This window comes from Mytilus trossulus, chromosome 10 (assembly GCF_036588685.1).
Source record: "Mytilus trossulus isolate FHL-02 chromosome 10, PNRI_Mtr1.1.1.hap1, whole genome shotgun sequence".
NCBI classification, from domain to species: Eukaryota; Metazoa; Mollusca; class Bivalvia; order Mytilida; family Mytilidae; genus Mytilus; species Mytilus trossulus.
This window is the reverse complement of record NC_086382.1, coordinates 60467159-60488589: the sequence shown is the minus strand read 5'-3', so window position 1 is coordinate 60488589 and position 21431 is coordinate 60467159. Positions and strand designations below refer to the sequence as shown.

Here is a 21431-nt window from a genome sequence, read left to right as displayed (position 1 = left end):
TGATGTGATTCTCATAATGTGCCAAAATATCTGTATATTTAACAGAGTTTTACATTAAATTGTGAGTTTTACTCTTAACTGACTTTAGCCAACCCGATTAACAGACCCACCGCCGATATAGCCGCATACTCAATATAGATTAACCGACCTATCTCTCGGTTAGCCGAGTGTCGGCCGTGTATATATTATAAGAGATTTCATCCAGTCCTCATACATGTACCAAGCACTATCAATTAACAGAACAAATGCATTTTTTTTTTATATATGCATATGGTTGCCTATATATTTTTTTACATCTATTTTATTTGAATTTAAGGAAATAGTTGTTATTTATATACATGTATAAACGATCGCACGTCGATATATAACATGTACAACAATCAAACAGTTACATTAACCCACATGTACCAAACTGGATGTAAATGAAAGACATCTGATGCTAATATACACTCACGAACAAAAGACAAAAAAAAAGGAAAAATATAATGAACTTTTGAGTCTTACATGTTTATGTGTATACATATATTATTGATTTCGTGGTGATTGTAAATACAAATGTAGACACTGACAAGTCTAAGGCCGTGTTCACATTGACCTAAATTCGGTGTTGTGTTAGTGTAACTCACACGTAAACTAAACACAATTGCGTTCCCATTGATAAAACTCAATGTTTACATGTAGTTTAAATCATGTTTTATCTACACACAGTCGATAGTCAATGTAGGCATTGTGTAGGTTAAGTGTACACAAAACTAGGCATTTAGGACATTAGTTTTACCGTGTATATATTAAAGGAGGAAACTTTTTTTTTAGTAAAATTTTAAATTTTTGATAATTATTAGTAAAGATCTTTACAGATATTGTTTTCTAAATTTTACAAATTTTTTTTTGTTAAAAAAAATTAATGTACTTTATTAAATCCTGATCAAGACTCAAAGCAGCATCATTGCCGAACCCATAAGACAGCAACCAATTGATTTTCGGAGGGGGGGGGGGCTATTATAGTTGAGTTTAAAACATAAAGGCAAGGGGTGGGGGTTGTTAGCTATGGATTTTGTTTTGGAAACAAAAAATGTTTCCAGTTTTTGGCCCTGAAAAAAAAGTTTGTTTGTTTTAACCTCAGCTACCACTATATATAATGCTTAAATTGATTTCGACTTGTCACCAAAATTTGTCCTGAAAAAAATCAATAGCCAGCGCACCCTATCCGCGCCCCTCCCCAAAAAATGAAAAATAGTTGCTGCCTAATTCATTTGAAAAGGTCTTCCCGAATCCACTTGACGTACACAGAAATATTCCGGTCACTGGTCTTTACTCAATCAACGATTCACGCATAAATGCATGACTAAAAAGTGTGAGGTAAATGATATGTGTGTCTAGTATCTCAGATCCGTTAAATAACATATAAAATGAATAAAAAAACTTTACCCTTTTATTTTACCAAATACTCCTTGGAGAAGAAACACCATTTGAAACAAACAGAAAAGATAAAAATGTAGTGATCCCTAATGTCTCAATCCTTTTATCCGGCTGTAAGCACGCTGCTGCAGCTAACGTTTTCTAATGCGTAATCGAGTCATCTCTAGTATATTCAAACTATTGCAAATTATAAAAATGGCTTTCATAAAGTAGTAACCACTTAACTTATAAAAAGGGGGAGGGTTATTTTTTTTTTTTTATCTGAGTCAGACTTTTTTTCGCGCGTACGATTTTATTCCTTTTTTTCGATGCTGGTGATCAAATACTTTTTTTTTCAATATTTAACACTATAATGTATGGGGAAACTCTTGATTCAGAATATTTTTTTTATCATCTGTATGACCATTTTTTTAAATCAAATTGGGGATTGGAATATTCCCATTCCCCCCCTCACCCCCCCCTTTTTGAAGTCAAATGGTGGTTCCCTTACCGCTAGAAAAATTGTCCAAAAATTTTGAATTCAGTTCTACGTAATGAACATTTAAATGACATATAGTTTACAAGTGGGAACAAATCTTATGTACAGGTAGCTAAACAAGGTGTATAGATGTGAACAAATGTAATGTGAAACCAATGTATACTACACTAAACTAATTGTAAACATGTTTACTCTACACGGCGTTTGGTGTGAACACGGCCTTAGATAATAGTTTTAAATGTTTCTTCATCAGTTGGCTAAAATTAGGTGGAGCTGGGAACAGTATATCTGTTCCTGGGTGGAGGTATGTTCTATTTCGACCTATATCAATTTGTGCACGAAGCCATTGATACTTGCTAGGTACTGAATGATTTTACCACAAATTTGTGAAAGTTTTAACCTGTGTTTATATACTCAAAAGACGCAGGGATACCAATTTGTTTTAACCTGTTATGGTCCTTTTCAAGGTGTTGTTAACTGTTATCTGAGATCAATTTCAGCTGTTTACTGTTTTCAACCCTGTTTGTTAACTGTTATCAGCATTTTTGCATTTTTTGTTAACTGTTTTTGCCAAAATATTGGTGTTTTTTACCTGTCTAATTGACCCCCTATTGCCCCCTCTTAAAATACGATAATAAAATTCATGTCTTATTTTAGGACTTCTGATCCAACCATGTAGTATGATAAAAAAAGAAGATGTGGAATGATTGCTAATGAGACAACTACACACAAGAGACCAAAATGAAACTGACATTAACAACTTTCGGTCACTGTACGGCCTTCAACAATAAGCAAAGCCCATACCGCATAGTCAGCTATAAAAGGCCCTTTTGGCTGATGAGACCACAGGCACTTGTCTCAGAATGTTTTTCCTATATACCTTGTAATGTTATATTCAGGTATATATAGGTATTTTTTCTGAGACAAGTGCCTGTGGATATGACAATGTAAACTTGACAATTCAAAAGAGAAAACTCATGGCCTTATGTACAAAATATACACGAAAAACACATATGTAATCATACCTGCCAACATCAAAATGTCCATGGGGGTTTTACGTGAAAGATGATTGTCATGGTCATACAAAACCTGTAAGGGGGCCTCCAAACTTATTTTTATGGTTTTTATTTGCTTCTTCATACTTTCACAATGCTACACCAATAGTAAAATTGATTGTTTTGTTTTAATTTGAGGACAAAATCGCTATTTCAAAGTTCCAATTGTGAGCCTCCATGGGGAAAATCCCCCTCAAATACTGACGGTGCGACAACCACTGAATTACAGGCTATATCATGTTCTCAGATAACATCTTCCATTAAAAAAAATCACATGGAATAATGAATCTATTATGTGTTGCTCTCCTAGCTACAAAATGTATCCGAAAATCAAAGATGTGGAACATATTCTATCATAATAATTTGGTAATTTATGCAAATATAGTGTCTCGGCTGCCGTGCCCGTCTTGAACATAAAATAATAAATATTAAATAAACAACACTCCTATTGCTCACGTTGGTTGTCATCGTGCAACATAGTTAATAACTCCATATAGGGAAAACATCGAACTCCCTTTGTCATATAAAACCTCAAAATAAAACACTGTCAAACATCCAAACATACTATCCACACTCATCTGTGTCCACACTTATTATACATGGAGATATTTATAGAGCATGTTCACTTTGTGACGTAAAAATATAGTACGTCTGTCCGGCTTTATATTGAAGATTGGGGTTTTATGTAGGAGAGTGTACATGTATTATCATTTTAATAATATGCACAGTAATCATATCTGATCAGCTGATCATAATGATGTAATTTATCTATTATCAATACAAATCAATATATGTAGATAACCATTCGTAGTCATTCACGAGAACTGCCGAGAATTTACGATTGCGAAAGTCCCCAATGCTAAAAATAACGCTTTGGAAATAACCTAGCCTTTCCGTCACTCCTGAAATCGAGTAAGCAGGTAAACAAAATATCTCTCTATAATATAAGTGAATTATTGTAATGTTATTTATTTTCTCATGAGAATGTTAGAACTTAAAACCTTTCTTGTTTAGATTTAATTTTAGGTTCGTACATGATTCTAACTTTCGATTAGTGTTTAGCCTCACCTGAGACGTAGTTATGGTTTTCAGTACTGTCTTTGTGTACATCGAAGTGTTGTCCCTAAAGACATAAGTTTATGACTTTGTATCATGAACATTTGTCCCAATTTTTGAAATATTGTTCAGAGTGGGACAAATTTCCATGTGAAATTTTGTCCTGTTAAAGGGAGATTATCCAATGTTGCATTCTTTTATCTGAGGAATATTAGCAAAATAAATATTGTTACATTTGTATGTCTGTATTCAACTAATCATATATTTGTAATGTTCAACTTCGAGCTGCAATTACATCAACTTCATATGTATATAAATTATATATCTGTAACATTCTCACACCTTCAGACACATTTATACATCAAAAGACTCGTACAGATTTTCATTTTTCCCATTCACAATAACTCAATGGAATCTTTTACCAACCTCAGTAGCAAATACACAGACAGCCGACTCTTTCAGAGATCAGCTAACATATGCTGTTCTCTCTTCTATTATTTAAAAAACTTCATCTCATGTACATAGTTTTAATCACTACATCTGTTCTTTGCACCGTTTGTAAATAACTAAAATATAAACTTAATTTTAATAAATAGGCCACGTATGCACCAGTTATTAATCATCTTTATTCAGATGGAAAACTGGAAAACTTAAAGAAGAAGAAGAACAGTCTGTTAATGCTTTAATTATATTTGTTGTTAAATTTATTGTACTATTATGCCTCTTGTTTGGCCGTAAGTGAAGTAAGAAGTTTTAAAGATTTTACATGTTCAAAGTGAGACCATCTATTTATAAAAGGAAGTCTTAAAAATTTTGTCTTATGAAAATTAAGGAGACTATAAACCATGTAAACTATACATTGTTAAATGTTTTGGATAATGATCATGATCATAACATTGAAATGTTTTATTTGGATAATTATTTCAAACATACCTGCATGATTATATTTGTAAATCAGCATTTTTCTGGGTTAATTATTAAACATATGTTAAACTTTCATTAAAAAAATTAAAAAGAATTCCAGAAACTGAAAATTTTAATATTTAGAACAATTTGTCATTAGTTTAATCCAAATTTATTATTCATTTTTAAAGAAATTGATTCTCAGAACATATTTTATTTGCTCTGAGATACTTATAGTAGGCCTATATTTGCTCTAAATGTTAAAATATGATATATTGTGGACATTGCATTGTGATGTTAAATCAGTCAAGTTTATTTCTTTCTAATATCTATATTGTGAACATTTTATCAGAGACATATAATACAGTGGTAGCTTATATTTCTCTGGTTTAATGAATAGCTATTTGAAAGATGTGCATGGCTTCTCTCTTTGAGAGAAGCTCTTCTGTGATAGTTGAGTTTGGTATATTTTTAACCTGTTATTGATAGGATTTCAAACTCCTGTGGTTAACTTTGACTCAATCTGTAAAAAAATCTTGGAAAGTATTATTTGCCCTTCTCAACAGGTTGATAAAGACATCTATGCACAGAGCATTAGATTGACATTTAGTTTATGTCATACTTGGTCTGTACCCAGGCCACACTTAAAAATATTTTGGTATGCCCAAACCCTACTTAAAGGTTGAGACAGTGAGTAGGTAGGTAGGCATTTTCTTTTTTTTTAAAAAAAAAGAAATTGAAGTATCACATGTTTATTAGTCTTCATGCCTATTTGATTAAAAAAACCTTCTTCAAATCAGGACAATAAAAGAATTTGAGTAGGCAGCTTTTTTCTGGGTAGGTAGCGTTTGGACAAACAAACCTATTATTTATTATGGCCCCAACTGTTTCTATTCATGCTCTTAGCATGAAACTTTCTCATCAGTATTTTAACCAAGATCTCATACATATCAGGATGTACTGTAATATCAGTGTAAGCATTTGTTTTTTTCTCTCTTTCTTGTATTTATTGATATCCTCTACATACAATGTATATATTTCTGGAAGGATCTTAATTTATACCAATTTGAAAAAAAGAAAAAAAAAGATGGAAAAATATTTAACATGTGATTACTGTAAAATCAGAAATTATTGTGGGCATTTATTATCGTGATTTTGTCATTTAAGAACGTTAATACAATTTTAATTTTTGGGATATTGAGAAAAATCCTGTTGAACTCATTTCAAAAACTTTTAAAATGCAAGTTAAAATTATGATTATTACCCTGTCACATTTATCTCAATAATCAAAACCTCCCAATAATTTCTAATTTACAGTATTACTTTACCTGAAATCAAAAATACTCAAGATTTTTTTTTTGCATAGTTGAAAAGATTGTAATCCATCCAGAATGCTTTCAACAATGAACATACTGAATATACATGATCACCATAGGGGATATGATGAGATACCACAGCATCCTTTAGACCGATTAGAACCTCTGAGAAATAGTGAAACCAGAAGAAGAACCACTTTTGATACATGGCCAAGAGATGCATCAATCGGTTGTAATGATTTGATTAAAGATGGATTTTATTACTTAGGAGTGAGTGATAAAGTTCAGTGTGCGTATTGTGGGGGAGTATTAAGTGGGTGGGAGAGTGGTGATAGTGTTCATGACCAACATAAAAGACATTTTGGGAATTGTGAAAAGGTGAGGGATGATATTGTGTCGAGTGATGATGAAAATGACCTTGAGACTGATGGTATTGGATATTTTGATGAGAGTGACAAACAAGATTATGCACCACAAGATTCACATGTTCATCAACCACATGATTTTGGATGTCTGAATGAGCAAAAAGATCTGGTGGAAAAATCTACACCTGTGCCAACGGTTTATAATCCAAAGTTTTCCTTGTACAATAAAAGATTGGAAAGTTATGTAAATTGGCCAAGTGATCATCATCTAAAACCTGATGAACTAGCAACTGCAGGACTATACTACAAAGGTTTGTTTGATGTAAAGATAATAAAAATATTATAAACTTTATCTGATTTTCAATCATTTCATTAAACATGTTAAAATTAGTATTGTCTTTTATCATAAACTACTGAAAATGCTTTTGTGTCTGAAATAAAATGTAACCCTTTGAAGAAATTATTTCATTATTCACTTGCATAACTTTATGCAATTGACAACCAACAACTTCGATTTCAGTTATGAATTTATTCCAGAAGAAATATCATCTTTCATGACCTATTTGTTTATGAGATAAAATGCAAAGCTATATACATTTTATCTGAGACTACTACATGTATAACTCATGTGTTATAGTTGTCTCAGATTTTATTAACAAAAAAATCAAGTCAATTAACATGATTAAAAGATATTTTCAAATATTTTGTTTGTTCTAAACATTTTTAATTTAGCTTATTTTTAGTATTTTGTTGTTACTGTCATGACTGTAAAAATTGTTTGCATACATTTATTAATCAGTATGTATATAATTCATCTTGAAATCTAGAATAACACAAAATTTATTGTTCTCAATATGTTTTTAGATTCAGGGGATAAATGCCAATGTTTCTTGTGTGGTGGCATACTAGAAGAATGGGATGAGGGAGATATAGCAAAAGCAGAGCACAAGAAATGGTTTCCAAAGTGTTATAACAGCATTGAGTATGAGTGAAGAAATTAGTTACAACTAAGTCTCATAATCTACCATTATAACATTACATTTGGATTCATTATTATTTAAGGAATGACTAATATTTTTCTGTCTATGAAGAAATAACATCAAAAATGTTGTGTACACATTATAACCGGCATAGCGGGTTATTTTAAAGTGTACACCATATTTTTATGCCCAATTTATGGGCATTATGTTTTCTGGTCTGTGCCTCGGTCTGTTCATTCGTCCGTCTGTCTATCCGGTTTCACATGTTTCAGGTTAAAGAGGGTGGTAAAGGGTTATTTTCGTGCAACTTGATCACTGTTTTTAATTTTTTATTTGACGTTCAGTCGTGCAAGACGGGTGCCTCGTTCAATGTGTTCTGCTTATTTAATTTTACGTGCATCGTGATTTTCAAAGTCTTATTTTGCGTGCTTGCTATTTTTCAAATAACATTTAAACACTTGGTAGGGATTGTCAAGAAATACTTTTTTAAAAGATGTAAACCAATTATATCATAAATGTGCATACTAAATCGGGAATATCAAGTAAAATAAAGAGTAAATATATACAAGAAGACAGTGACATAGTCACAAAAGGTTCACATAAAAGTATTTATTTTTCGTGCAACGTTCATTACAGAAATTATTTCACGTTCAACGTGAAATTATGTCTTATTTCACGTTTTTTTTGTGCAAGCACTCCCCCTTTACCACCCTCATTAAAGTTTTGGTTAAATTTTTGGTTGAGGTAGTTTTTGATGAAGTTGAAGTCCAAATCAACTTGAAACTTCGTCAACATGTTCCTTATGATATGATCATTCTAGTTTTAATGCCAAATTAGACATTTTATTAAATTTTCACGATCCAATGAACACAGAAAATGAAAGTGCGGATGGGGGCATCTGTGTACTTTTGTTTATGTTATTTTGAATAAACAGAAAAATATTAGTCATTTCTTATAATTTAATTCTTTATTCCATTCTAAACTTGAGTAAACAATGAAAAATATGTTGATGACATCACAGTCACATGACAAAATTATGTCTATGAGCTGATATACAAAACAACATCAGCCAATCAGCAGACACTTTCTTTCCCAAATTAAATTATTGTGGGATAACAATTTACATGGATTTCTCAGGTTTATGAAAACCACTGATTTTTATATCCAAGGAAGCATAAATTTCTATCATCATGTATGCAGACTTTGGCAAATGTATCAATTCAAATGTTCATGAAAAATGCAATTTTTGGATCCAAAAAAAGTATGAATCCACAGTCATGACAGTTATTAAAGGTTGACAAAGTACAGAATTTTGATCATTGTACCGTAAAAAGAAATTTAGTAATACGACTAACCCCCCTTTTGGATTGAATATCAAATTCCATTTGGATGTGACTGAGTGAGAAATTCATAGTAACATCTGTAGATCTTCTGGCAATAGCAATGACTTTTATATTTGGGAACTGTCACCTCTGGCATATTTTTCTTAAAAGATATTGAAAAACAAATTTTACAATATGCTAAGCTTTATTTTTTTCGAAAGAGACTTGTAATTAAATTAAGCATAAACATTTACCAATATGTCATCAGTTCCTTGAATTGGATTTTTTTAAAAAGATATATGACAAACACAATCATTGATAAGATTCCTGACATGGGACATGCACATATTTGTCTTTGAGTGTCTCTTTCAGTAGTTGTATTTAATGGTTGTAGTGTGTTCTTGTATGATTGTGACTATGTTTACATTTCATATAGTGGTTTAAGTACATTTAGTGTGCCTTTATATATAAGGGGTCATCCATAATTGTCAACCATTTTCCAAAGTGTACAAAACATACACTTTTCAGTTTTGGCTTAATTACTTTTTTGATCTGAGCATCACTGATATGTCTTATGTAGACGCAACGCGGGTCTGGCATATTAAATTATAATCCTGGTACCTTTAATAACTAATTTCATACTCCCCAACATCCCTCAAAAAGTGTATATCAACCATTTTCCAGATTTCAAGACAAGAATAATTTATTCATAATGAAAAGAAGATTATATCTATTATATTTTTTTTAATATAGAAATTTGCATCGAAATGAACTGAAATACAAATGTTTCTTAGATATATATTCCGGAAATTGATTTAAAAAAAAAGCGTATGGTAAAATTGTTGATTTTTTTTACCACCTTCCAAGTGTACGTTTTGTACACTTTGGAATGTAAATGTATTCATCCTCTTTTGGTAATCTTAAGTTTTGAATCAGCATTTTATTCCTTTCATTTTATGTTTTACCTGAAGAAATGCTGAGGCATTGAATATAATTGTGTAATACATTTTAAAATTTTTGATAGTTGTTCATATTATATAAACATAGTAAACCTAGACTTAAATTACTTTGAAAACTTTATAGATTTTCTTCTGTCTGTAGCTTAAACATGGTATTGCTTTTCTTCCATATTGTAACATATTAACCTCAATTTTATATCAGGTAGGTCAATTTTTCTTCATTTAGTACCAGCATTTCTGTAATGAAATCATTATAATTTCCATCTTTGCTAGCAAAGGCTTGTGAAGGAGGGGACTTGGTCGTAACTCTTGGCTAGCAAAGATGAGTCATTTCCAACTATTAAATCGTTTCATGCTTATTATGTTACAACCATACGCATGTGATATGTCATGTGTTTGCTGATTATTTTGTTAAAGTGATAATTTTTTATGTTGATAATTGTGTCAGATTTTTGCCAAATTGAGAAAAGATTATGCCTCATTATTATACAACATTAATGATTTGCAGCATAAGTAAGGACAACACACAAATATTTTGGATGTTCAGCTATTCATTATGGATATTTCTTGAAGAAAGTAATTTTTTAGTAAGCTTTCACAACTGTTTAAAGCAACAGTTAATATGGTGAAGGAAAAATAAATGCTTGATCTGAAGTCTTAGTATTTCTGATTTATACTATGGGTTTTCAGATGAAGATGACATAGGTCAAAGTTTAGGACTATAAGTATGAGCTCCTTAACATACTTCTTTCCAAATAATCTAGCATTGAATTTTCTCATCTTGTTTTATTATCTTTATTAAAGATGTAGTCATGAAGCCGTAACTTAAATATAGCAAATATAAACTTCATTTGAAATTAATTTGTCTCTCATTTATAAAATCATGAACATCAACAAATTAATTGGAATCATTTGAACAAGAAGATGATAACCTAGAATCCTATACACGAATTTTCTTTTAGCATGTGTTTAGAAATATATATAAAGAATAGCTATGCATTCGTAAATATTAATGTTCCTGCATGTTCACTGTGGTCTATATTTGTGTCATTCAAAATTATAAATTTACAAACATAACAAACTAAAGGAGGATCATTGTAGTTATCCTACCTTTTATAGATATCAAAGAATTCGATTGGTTGTTCAATGTCACATGCTGACCGTGTACTAGTATATTTGATAATACAGTGTATACAATAGTTAATGTTATAAGATCTGTTAAGTATTCAAAGTAAGTAAAAGATAAATAGATACTCATGTGTTTTTCATAGTATCTGTCAGTGGAATATAAATATTACATAGTTCATTTTTGACCTAATAGCAAAGTGTTCTCTTGAATTCCAAGATTTACAGAAAATGTATTGACCTTTTGACATAAAAGGCATTACACATTTCTTTTGAGTTTAAATTGCAAATATTGAACATAATTGTGGTTCTTTGATCTTATTTATTAAATATAATTGATCTGACCTGGAAATATTTCAACAAAATAACTGTTACACCGACATAATGCTATCTTTATATGGAGATTCAAGCTACACATTTACAAAATATGGAATAAAATGAGGTTGTTTATACCTTATTAGGTCATAGTGGATTGTGTAATATATTGGTTATGAGACATTCAAAACTAGTTAGCTTCAAGCAAAAAATATAGATAAAATGCCCAAAGGGAAATCTTTAAAGTATTTCAGATCTGTATGTACAGTAACAATTGTTTTCCTTATCAAACAATAATTTCAAGATAAAGAAGTATTTGGTATCGTCATTTATATTACTTTTCATTGTAATTAAACATAAGACTTGCCGATTTTAGTTAATATACATGTAGTTGGAAAAGCAAAAGGTTAGAAGTAAAAGAATTGGTCCATGGTGCAATACCTATTTGTGAAAGGTACTACACATATTTGTGAAATACAGAAATAGAGAACTGCATATTTCATCGTATTAAAAGGTCTGTTGAAAAAGGTTAAATCCAAATGACATAAAGATGACATTTTATGCAAATATTTGGCCTTTTGAACCTTTCTTTATTTTTTGTTTTATCCTTCAATTACAACAAAACATGTACTTTGTCAAAATTGATTTCCAAAAAGGTTAATTATTATATGCATAAAAGAAGATTTGGGATTAAGTTCTGTTGTTTCATTTTTAGGATCTTCCCTGGGTATTTTATCGTAAAAAAATCATGATGTGAAATATTTTATTTAGTATTTGATCTTTAAATTTAGACCTATTGATAACCTGAAAGGTATACTATGTTAATTACTGAATTTGTTTTATTTATATTTCTTTCTGTTTTAATTTTTGTTTTGAATAAATATATTTGATTAATATGTATTTTGCTTATTATTGCAATAATTTGCATAAAAGAAATGTGAAAGGTTACATGTTCATTACAAGAATAACTAGATGTGTTATGACTCCCAATGAGACCAGAACCGACCAGAGTTCAAATGAAATGGACATAACTAATTACAGGCTACTGTTCATCTTTCAACAATAAGGAGAATCCACACCGTATAGTTGGCTATGAAAAACCCTGACAGGAGATAGATGATCACGAAAAAATAACTAATGGCCTAATTTTTGACAAAACTATTTTCGAAAAATCATATATGGCATACACGAACCCAAGACAACCACTGGACTACAGACTTCTGACATATTTTGAGAGGGTGCATGTTCATTCCAGGATGTCTTCCATAGTTGAATCCCTGATCAATCTTTATCTCTTTATTTTTACCGAAAGGATAAACTGAGTGTTAAGTGATCCTTATGGACAAATCAAGGAGAAAATGCAAGATTCTACCAGTTTTGTACACTTTCGCTAAATTATGGTTTTGTCATTTGTATTTAAAACCACTTTGCTGTTCACAGTTTAATGTTTTTGAGAGAATGTATTTACCATATCTTAAATTGCAGACCTTTTGACATATACAATACGTATTCAAAAATTTTTTGAGGTTACTTTGCAAATATTTGACATAATTGTGGTTTTTATACGACCGCAAATTTTGAAAAAAATTTCGTCGTATATTGCTATCACGTTGGCGTCGTCGTCGTCGTCGTCGTCGTCGTCGTCCGAATACTTTTAGTTTTCGCACTCTAACTTAAGTAAAAGTGAATATAAATCTATAAAATTTTATCACAAGGTTTATGACCACAAAAGGAAGGTTGGTATTGATTTTGGGAGTTTTGGTCCCAACATTTTAGGAATTAGGGGCCAAAAAGGGCCCAAATAAGCATTTTCTTGGTTTTCGCACTATAACTTTAGTTTAAGTTAATAGAAATCTATGAAATTTTGACACAAGGTTTATGACCACAAAAGAAAGGTTGGGATTGATTTTGGGAGTTTTGGTTTCAACAGTGTAGGAATTAGGGGCCACAAAAGGGCCCAAATAAGCATTATTCTTGGTTTTCGCATAATAACTTTAGTTTAAGTAAATAGAAAATAATGAAATTTAAACACAATGTTTATGACCACAAAAGGAAGGTTGGTATTGATTTTGGGAGTTTTGGTCACAACAGTTTAGGAATAAGGGGCCAAAAAGGGACCCAAATAAGCATTTTTCTTGGTTTTCGCACCATAACTTTAGTATAAGTAAATAGAAATCTATGAAATTTAAACACAAGGTTTATGACCATAAAAGGAAGGTTGGTAATGATTTTGGGAGTTTTGGTCCCAACAGTTTAGGAATAAGGGGCCCAAAGGGTCCAAAATTAAACTTTGTTTGATTTCATCAAAATTGAATAATTGGGGTTCTTTGATATGCCGAATCTAACTGTGTATGTAGATTTTTAACTTTTGTCCCTTTTTCAAATTGGTCTACATTAAGGTTCAAAGGGTCCAAAATTAAACTTCGTTTGATTTTGACAAAAAATTAATCGTTTGGGTTCTTTGATATGCTGAATCTAAAAATGTACTTAGATTCTTGATTATCGGCCCAGTTTTCAAGTTGGTCCAAATCGGGGTCCAAAATTAAACTTTGTTTGATTTCAGCAAAAATTGAATAAATGGGGTTCTTTGATATGCCAAATCTAACTGTTTATGTAGATTCCTCATTTTTGGTCTTGTTTTCAAATTGGTCTACATTAATGTCCAAAGGGTCCATAATTAAACTTAGTTTGATTTTAACAAAAATTGAAATCTTGGGGTTCTTTGATATGCTGAATCCAAACATGTACTTAGATTTTTGATTATGGGCCCAGTTTTCAAGTTGGTCCAAATCAGGATCTAAAATTATTATATTAAGTTTTGTGCAATAGCAAGTCTTTTCAATTGCACAGTATTGCGCAATGGCAAGAAATATCTTATTGCAAAATATTGTGAAATAGCAATTTTGTTTTTAATAAGAGTTATCTTTCTTTGTCCAGAATAGTAAGCTAGAAATATCTAATTGTAAGAATTTTTTTTATTTGGAGTTATCTTTCTTTGTCCAGAATCAACATAAATCTTTGTTATATATACAATATACAATGTATATTCACTTTTTACTACCAACTGATAAATTAAAATAATCTTTACCATTCAGTGATAACAAGCAGTTTTTTTACATCTTAATATTTTATGATGTATTTAAATGAGTAGTTATTGTTGCAAACTCCCTTAGAAATTTTAATTGAGATTAGTTTTGGAATAAGGGAAAGGGGGATGTGATTAAAAAAATTGGGTTCAATGATCTCATTTGAAATTTCATAAATAAAAAGAAAATTTCTTCAAACATTTTTTTGAGAGAATTAATATTCAACAGCATAGTGAATTGCTCTAAGAGAAAACAAAAAAATTAAGTTCATTAGAACACATTCCATCTGTGTCAGAAACCTATGCTGTGTCAATTATTTAATCACAATCCAAATTTAGAGCTGAATCCAGCTTGAATGTTGTGTCCATACTTGCCCCAACCGTTCAGGGTTCAACATCTGCGGTCGTATAAAGCTTCGCCCTGCGGAGCATCTGGTTATGTCTATTTTCTTTAATATAATGATCTGACCTTTGAATATTTCAACGCAACAACTGTCACACCCACATAATGCTATCTATACAATAATGTCATTCCATTTGAGACGACCTTTAAATAAAAGCTATGTGTTGGACGATTGCCATGCACAGTACATTTGATATTTTTTTTATCACTACTATGGTAAACATTAGTTTGTTTGTTTACACAATGTTGACTGTTGCACCCTATTTTGTCTTTTTTACCTATTATGTATTTACTTTTAAGTACCCTTTTAAATAAATATTTCTATTTGTCCTTGGGATGACTTCCAAGAAAACATTTTTTTCTCATGAAAAAATAAGGCGACACATACCAAAGGAATATCTAAACTCATAAATTGATGGTTAACTGGCAAATCATTAAAAAAAATATACCAAAAAGACAAACGGAACCAATAAAACACCACATAGAAAACTGAAGACCAAGTAACACGAAACCCCATTAAAATCTGAGAAGGACCTCTGATGCTCCACATGTGAAACTCGCCTTGTTATCCATGGAAGTATGTATAACAAAAATACCAAACTCAAAATCAATTAAAAAAGGGGGAGGTCCATGAAAACTGTCAAAACAAAATCAGCCGAACCGAACGTAAATTCCATAAAAACTTGTTGACATCGACTATAAAATCCAGTCTAAAGAAGTTAAAAAAGTAGAAGAAAAAGTACAGACGTTGGTGTACAACAGCATATAATTATAGATTATCGTTGATCATCTCATCAAGATTATGTTTTTCTCGACTGTGTCGGTACGGCGAAAGTGATATCGAGTTGAGATGACCAATGATGATCTGTTTATTGTTATATACATATGACGACGTTGTCAATGATTTCACTGATAACGTCACGTGGGCTTAGTTTCTAGAGATATTTTTTCTGTACCACTCTACGATCCTTAGAAAAGGTAATTATCACTCAGAAAGATCTAAGGAAAATTTCAATAGTCCAATCTGACCACTAATCTGCTATTGCTCTAGTAACTTGAGTTAGGTTTTGAATTAAACTTCAACTACATTGTTGTTCTCATATCAAACGATTTTCAGCGAATTTAATTTACAATTACTTAAATTGCAGCACTTTCTGACACTTCGTTATCACTGTTTATGTATTCAAAATTTCCTAAGGCTTAATTAAAAAAACTATTTGGAACTATTGTGGTTATTATGTATAGTTTTGTATTTGCTCTTTAATGTAATTGATATAACTGTTAATAATTGAACAACGTATTTGTTACACCCTTATAAAGTTTTCAAATGTGTCAGTAGGTCCGAGGTACGTGTTGGCAGATTGCCATTCAAAGTGCACAATATATTGTTAGTTTGGTTAAAATTCCTTTTGAATAAATGTTTCTGCAAGTCCGTTTTGTATTTTATTTCAAAGTAATATAAAAAAACAGGGATTGAAGATACCAAAGCGATGTTTAAACTCGTAAAAATTAACCACAATTGACAACATCATGGAAAATAACGACAAACAAAAAGTAAACATTAAAAAACTCCGAACTACAATGGAAATTCAAAGGAAAGTCCTTTAGAAAATGGTTAAATCAAACGCTCAAACACAATCAAACGAATTCAACTTTCATATCCATGACGTGGTGCAGACATTTATTTTTTGTTAGAAATGATCGATTAAACCTTGTTTTATATCTTACTGAACACCTCACTGATATGATAGTCGCTTAGAAATCCATTATATTGCCATCAATGTACAAAACAACCAATATATAGGTAAAATGTAAAAAGTAGGGATACAGAAGTCAACATTGTATAAAACAAAAAAACTATTTCAATAGAGGAAAACCAAATGCCACACAGACACTAAAGACATGTACATAAGTTACACATTTACCGGATTTGTTATCACATAACCAACACGAAGGGTGCAGGATCTGTTTACCTCTCGGATCACCTGAGATCATAAAATTGAGAATGGAAATTGGGAATGTGTCAAAGAAACAACAACCCGACCAAATAAAAAAACAACAGCAGAAGGTCACCAACAGGTCTTCAATGTAGCGAGAAATTCCCGCACCCGGAGGCGTCCTTCAGCTTGCCCCTAAACAAATATATACTAGTTCAGTGATAATGAACGCCATACTAATTTCCAAATTGTACACAAGAAACTAAAATTAAAATAATACAAGACTAACAAAGGCCAGAGGCTCCTGACTTGGGACAGGCGCCTATTTTTGGTGAGGTTCGTGTTTCTTATTCTATAGTTTTCTATGTTGTGTCAAGTGTACTATAATTGTTTGTCTGTTTTTCTTTTTCAATTTCATTTTTAGCCATGGCGTTGTCAGTTTTCGATTTATGAATTTGACTGTCACTCTGGTATCTTTCGTCCCTCTTTTAAGATAAAAAATAATACAAAAATACCGTAGCACAATACTGCAATGTCGGTATGTATAAGAACCGAGCCACGCACACAATATATAATTAAAAATGGACTTAAAAGTTTAGGTTAATGATGTACAAAAAAGTAAAAACACAAACAACAAAACCCAACTAAAAAAACTAAAGACCGAATAACACAATGCCGATTTTTGAAGACGCGACAACATAAGTAGATTGTCCTCTACTTGTGACACCCACCGTGTTACCCATGTAAATTCAACCGCCAATCCAAACTACTTTCCATTCTGTTTGTCCTTTTCATTTTTAGCCATGGCGTTGTCAGTTTATTTTCGATTTATGAGTTTGATTGTCCCTCTGGTATCTTTCGTCACTCTTCCATAGAAGTTCAAGGAAAGATGGTTTCATTTGTAAAACAGCAGACAATGCCAGATCCTATATACTTAATGTAAGCTGTAAGTCCTAGAAATTAAGTTTTGCAGTTGGTTTATAAAACTACTTTGCTGTTATAAGATTTACAGAAAATTTGATTTACAATTATTTTAATCTTAAAAGTTTTATCATATCAGTAATCCTTTTAAATCAGTAACTCCGAATTTTCTTTTGTTTTAACATTGAAATATTATATTTTACATGATGACCTGATAGTCTGATAGTTTTTTCATGATCGTAATTACACATATGTGAAATAACTGTGGTTCTTTTTTTCTATGTTATCTTATGTAATTGTTCTGATCATGACCTGTGAACTATTCAACAAAATATTTATAACATCCATATTATGTCATTCTGTAGGATGATGCTCTCAGATAAGCAAACGTTTTGATAGTCGCCCACTTCTGTTACATTATTATCAGAAAAAGTAATACTTCCTAAGATATCGTACCTTCTTAAAAAAATCCAAAATCAGGATTTGAATCAAGCAATGTCGAACATTTTGTTAATTAAGTAATAAAGGTGCAATGGTAAAAAGGGGATACAACAATCAACATTGAACTAAAAAAAAGGAGAGAGGCAGAATATACACCTTCGGACATTTCTGTGTTCATCTGTAACAGAGAATTTTCATAAAGTCCACTCAACTCATCATGGTGTCCTTAAACTTTTCGAAGAAATGACTTTAAAATTCATTTAATACTTAGAAGACTTGGTTCTAAAGCTTACTTGTAAGCAGTAAATATCTTTCACTGAAAACCTTTCAGAAAACGCAAGCCTTCGAATATCTTAACAACAGTGAGATAAGAGGGTGAAGAGGGGTTGTATAATGTATATTGTAATTTGTTAAGCCATTGTACTTCTATATTCTTTATAAGTTTTGTCTGGTTCTCTATTGATATATCAGCACTCCATTATTGTTTTCCTCAGACTATGCTTTTCTATTATGTAATACCCATCAATACCCTCAGGTTAATAGTCCATATGCATGCGCTGTAGAAATGTTGCTACAAAGAATGGAAAATTCGTATTTTGGAAGTTGAAACCATCACTTTTTTCGCAGTTTTGTTTTCAACATAAAATATTTGTCAAATTCTGGATGTAAGTCAAGACTTGAGACAGGCTTATCTGTATCCGTTATATCTTTTATATTAAGTTCGATGAAATAGATGCGTTCAACACAGTCATCATTAATTTGGACTATGTAGTAAAAAGATATCATCTATATAGCGAAACGGAAATCAACGGAGAGTTTTATGTTCATTCATCCCAAGCTCATGTGTGAATGTATCTCATATGATAAAAGGAAAACGTCGAAAAGAAAAGTAAAATAAGATCTCATACGAAGGCTGATTATTTTTTTCATTTTTTGGGAGAAATAGTCCTCTAAACGCGATAGTTTATAAAAAATAACGATACTGTTGATGTTGTCAGATTTTTTGGTGATTTTATTTGTTTTAATCAAAGTTGTTTTTTTTTTCTCACAAAGTATGATTTATCCCTACCAAAAAACAAGATATTTGTGTATACGCTGGCCGTTATCTTTTTATCGAACCAAATAGACGAGTTATTATTTCAATCTGTCAAAGTTTTAAATGGAATATGCTGGTGTGAACAATAGATATATCTTTAAATGTCTTACGAATTTGCAAGGGAAATGAGATACACATTAATATATAAAAATATTTGGAAGGAATGTGCTGCATTTAGACCCCTCGACTTCGAAATATGTTTTGCATGCACTCGTATAAAATTTACGGTTTTTTATTCAACACAATCATAGGTTAGAACGTTGTTTTCAATAGACAACTTTCGAGTTCATCCGTCACCGGAAAAAACTCGTCAATTATACGCGCCTTTATCATCGTCATTTGTGCGTTTAGGGGCGTCGTCACTTCCTTCCAATGTTGAGCGAGTGGTTGGAAAACTATAATTCTATATTGTACGAATTATTCGGCAAATTGAATTCTCAAAATTGACAATCAACACTGCTGTCATTAGGGAAATGTCAGTAAGTACCTACAGAGCAACCATTATTTCTAGTTTATCCTGCACAAAGACGATCACTAAGACGCTTGATGAACGTAAATAGTGCAGGGATACAGGCGAGCCCCTCTATCTGGTAAATGACGTCATAAAGGCGTGTATAATTGACGAGTTTTTGCCGGTGACGGATGAACTCGAAAGTGGTCTATTAAGACACTTGTACTCAAATTGATCTCATTTTTAGTATCTCAATCTGAACCAAACCAAACCGTCACTCAGTAAGCATTTTTACAGCAACTTTGAAGCTCGTCTTTAACTGTGTATTAAATTGATCGATGTTGTTAGTGTGCATGTTTTATTGACACTTAGAAAACTTTGATTTTTTCGAAACACTAAGGATTTTCTTATCCCAGGCATAGATTACCTTAGCCGTATTTTGGCACAACGTTTTGGAATTTTGGATCCTCAGTGCTCTTCAACTTTGTATTTATAAATATTTTGATATGAGCGTCACTGGTGAAACTTATGTAGACGAAACGCGTGTCTGGCGTACTAAATTATAATCCTGGTACCTTTGATAACTAATTAGATACAATGAAAGAACCAAAGGATCATGCAGAGAACAAGACAATTTTTTTTAACATTTTTCTCTATTATATATTCTAGGTGTACAATGTGCATTTCCAAATGAATTGTCAATACCTAATATCGATATTAATAATGTTTTAATCTTTGATTATAGTTGTTGCGCGAGAGTTTCCATAGTCTCGTTTAGGTTTTTATACGACCGCAAATTTTGAAAAAAATTTCGTCGTATATTGCTATCACGTTGGCGTCGTCGTCGTCGTCGTCGTCGTCGTCGTCGTCGTCCGAATACTTTTAGTTTTCGCACTCTAACTTTAGTAAAAGTGAATAGAAATCTATGAAATTTTAACACAAGGTTTATGACCATAAAAGGAAGGCTGGTATTGATTTTGTGAGTTTTGGTCCCAATATTTTAGGAATTAGGGGCCAAAAAGGGCCCAAATAAGCATTTTCTTGGTTTTCGCACTATAACTTTAGTTTAAGTTAATAGAAATCTATGAAATTTTGACACAAGGTTTATGACCATAAAAGAAAGGTTGGGATTGATTTTGGGAGTTTTGGTTTCAACAGTTAAGGAATTAGGGGCCAAAAAAGGGCCCAAATAAGCATTATTCTTGGTTTTCGCACAATAACTTTAGTTAAAGTAAATAGAAATCAATGAAATTTAAACACAATGTTTATGACCACAAAAGGAAGGTTGGTATTGATTTTGGGAGTTTAGGTCCCAACAGTTTAGGAATTAGGGGCCAAAAAGGGACCCAAAAAAGCATTTTTCTTGGTTTTCGCACCATAGCGTTAGTATAAGTAAATAGAAATCTATGAAATTTAAACACAAGGTTTATGACTATAAAAGAAAGGTTGGTATTGATTTTTGGGAGTTTTGGTCCCAACAGTGAAGGAAAAAGGGGCCCAAAGGGTCCAAAATTAAACTTTGTTTGATTTCATCAAAATTGAATAATTGGGGTTCTTTAATATGCCGAATCTAACTGTGTATGTAGATTCTTAATTTTTGGTCCCGTTTTCAAATTGGTCTACATTAAGGTCCAAAGGGTCCAAAATTAAACTTAGTTTGATTTTAACAAAAATTGAAACCTTGGGGTTCTTTGATATGCTGAATCTAAAAATGTACTTAGATTTTTGATTATTGGCCCAGTTTTCAAGTTGGCCCAAATCGAGGTCCAAAATTAAACATTGTTTGATTTCATCAAAAATTGAA

At 31.6% G+C, this 21431-nt stretch overlaps 1 protein-coding gene across 1 annotated transcript; it reads left to right on the top strand.

Moving 5' to 3' along the window:
- The first annotated feature begins 3770 nt into the window (after positions 1–3770).
- On the top strand, positions 3771–12187 carry LOC134688300 (baculoviral IAP repeat-containing protein 7-A-like). Its single transcript, XM_063548872.1, has 3 exons — positions 3771–3872; positions 6278–6903; positions 7457–12187. The coding sequence occupies exons 2-3, from the start codon at positions 6303–6305 to the stop codon at positions 7582–7584; spliced, it is 729 nt and encodes a 242-aa protein (XP_063404942.1). The 5' UTR covers positions 3771–3872; positions 6278–6302; the 3' UTR covers positions 7585–12187.
- The last annotated feature ends 9244 nt before the right edge of the window (positions 12188–21431 follow it).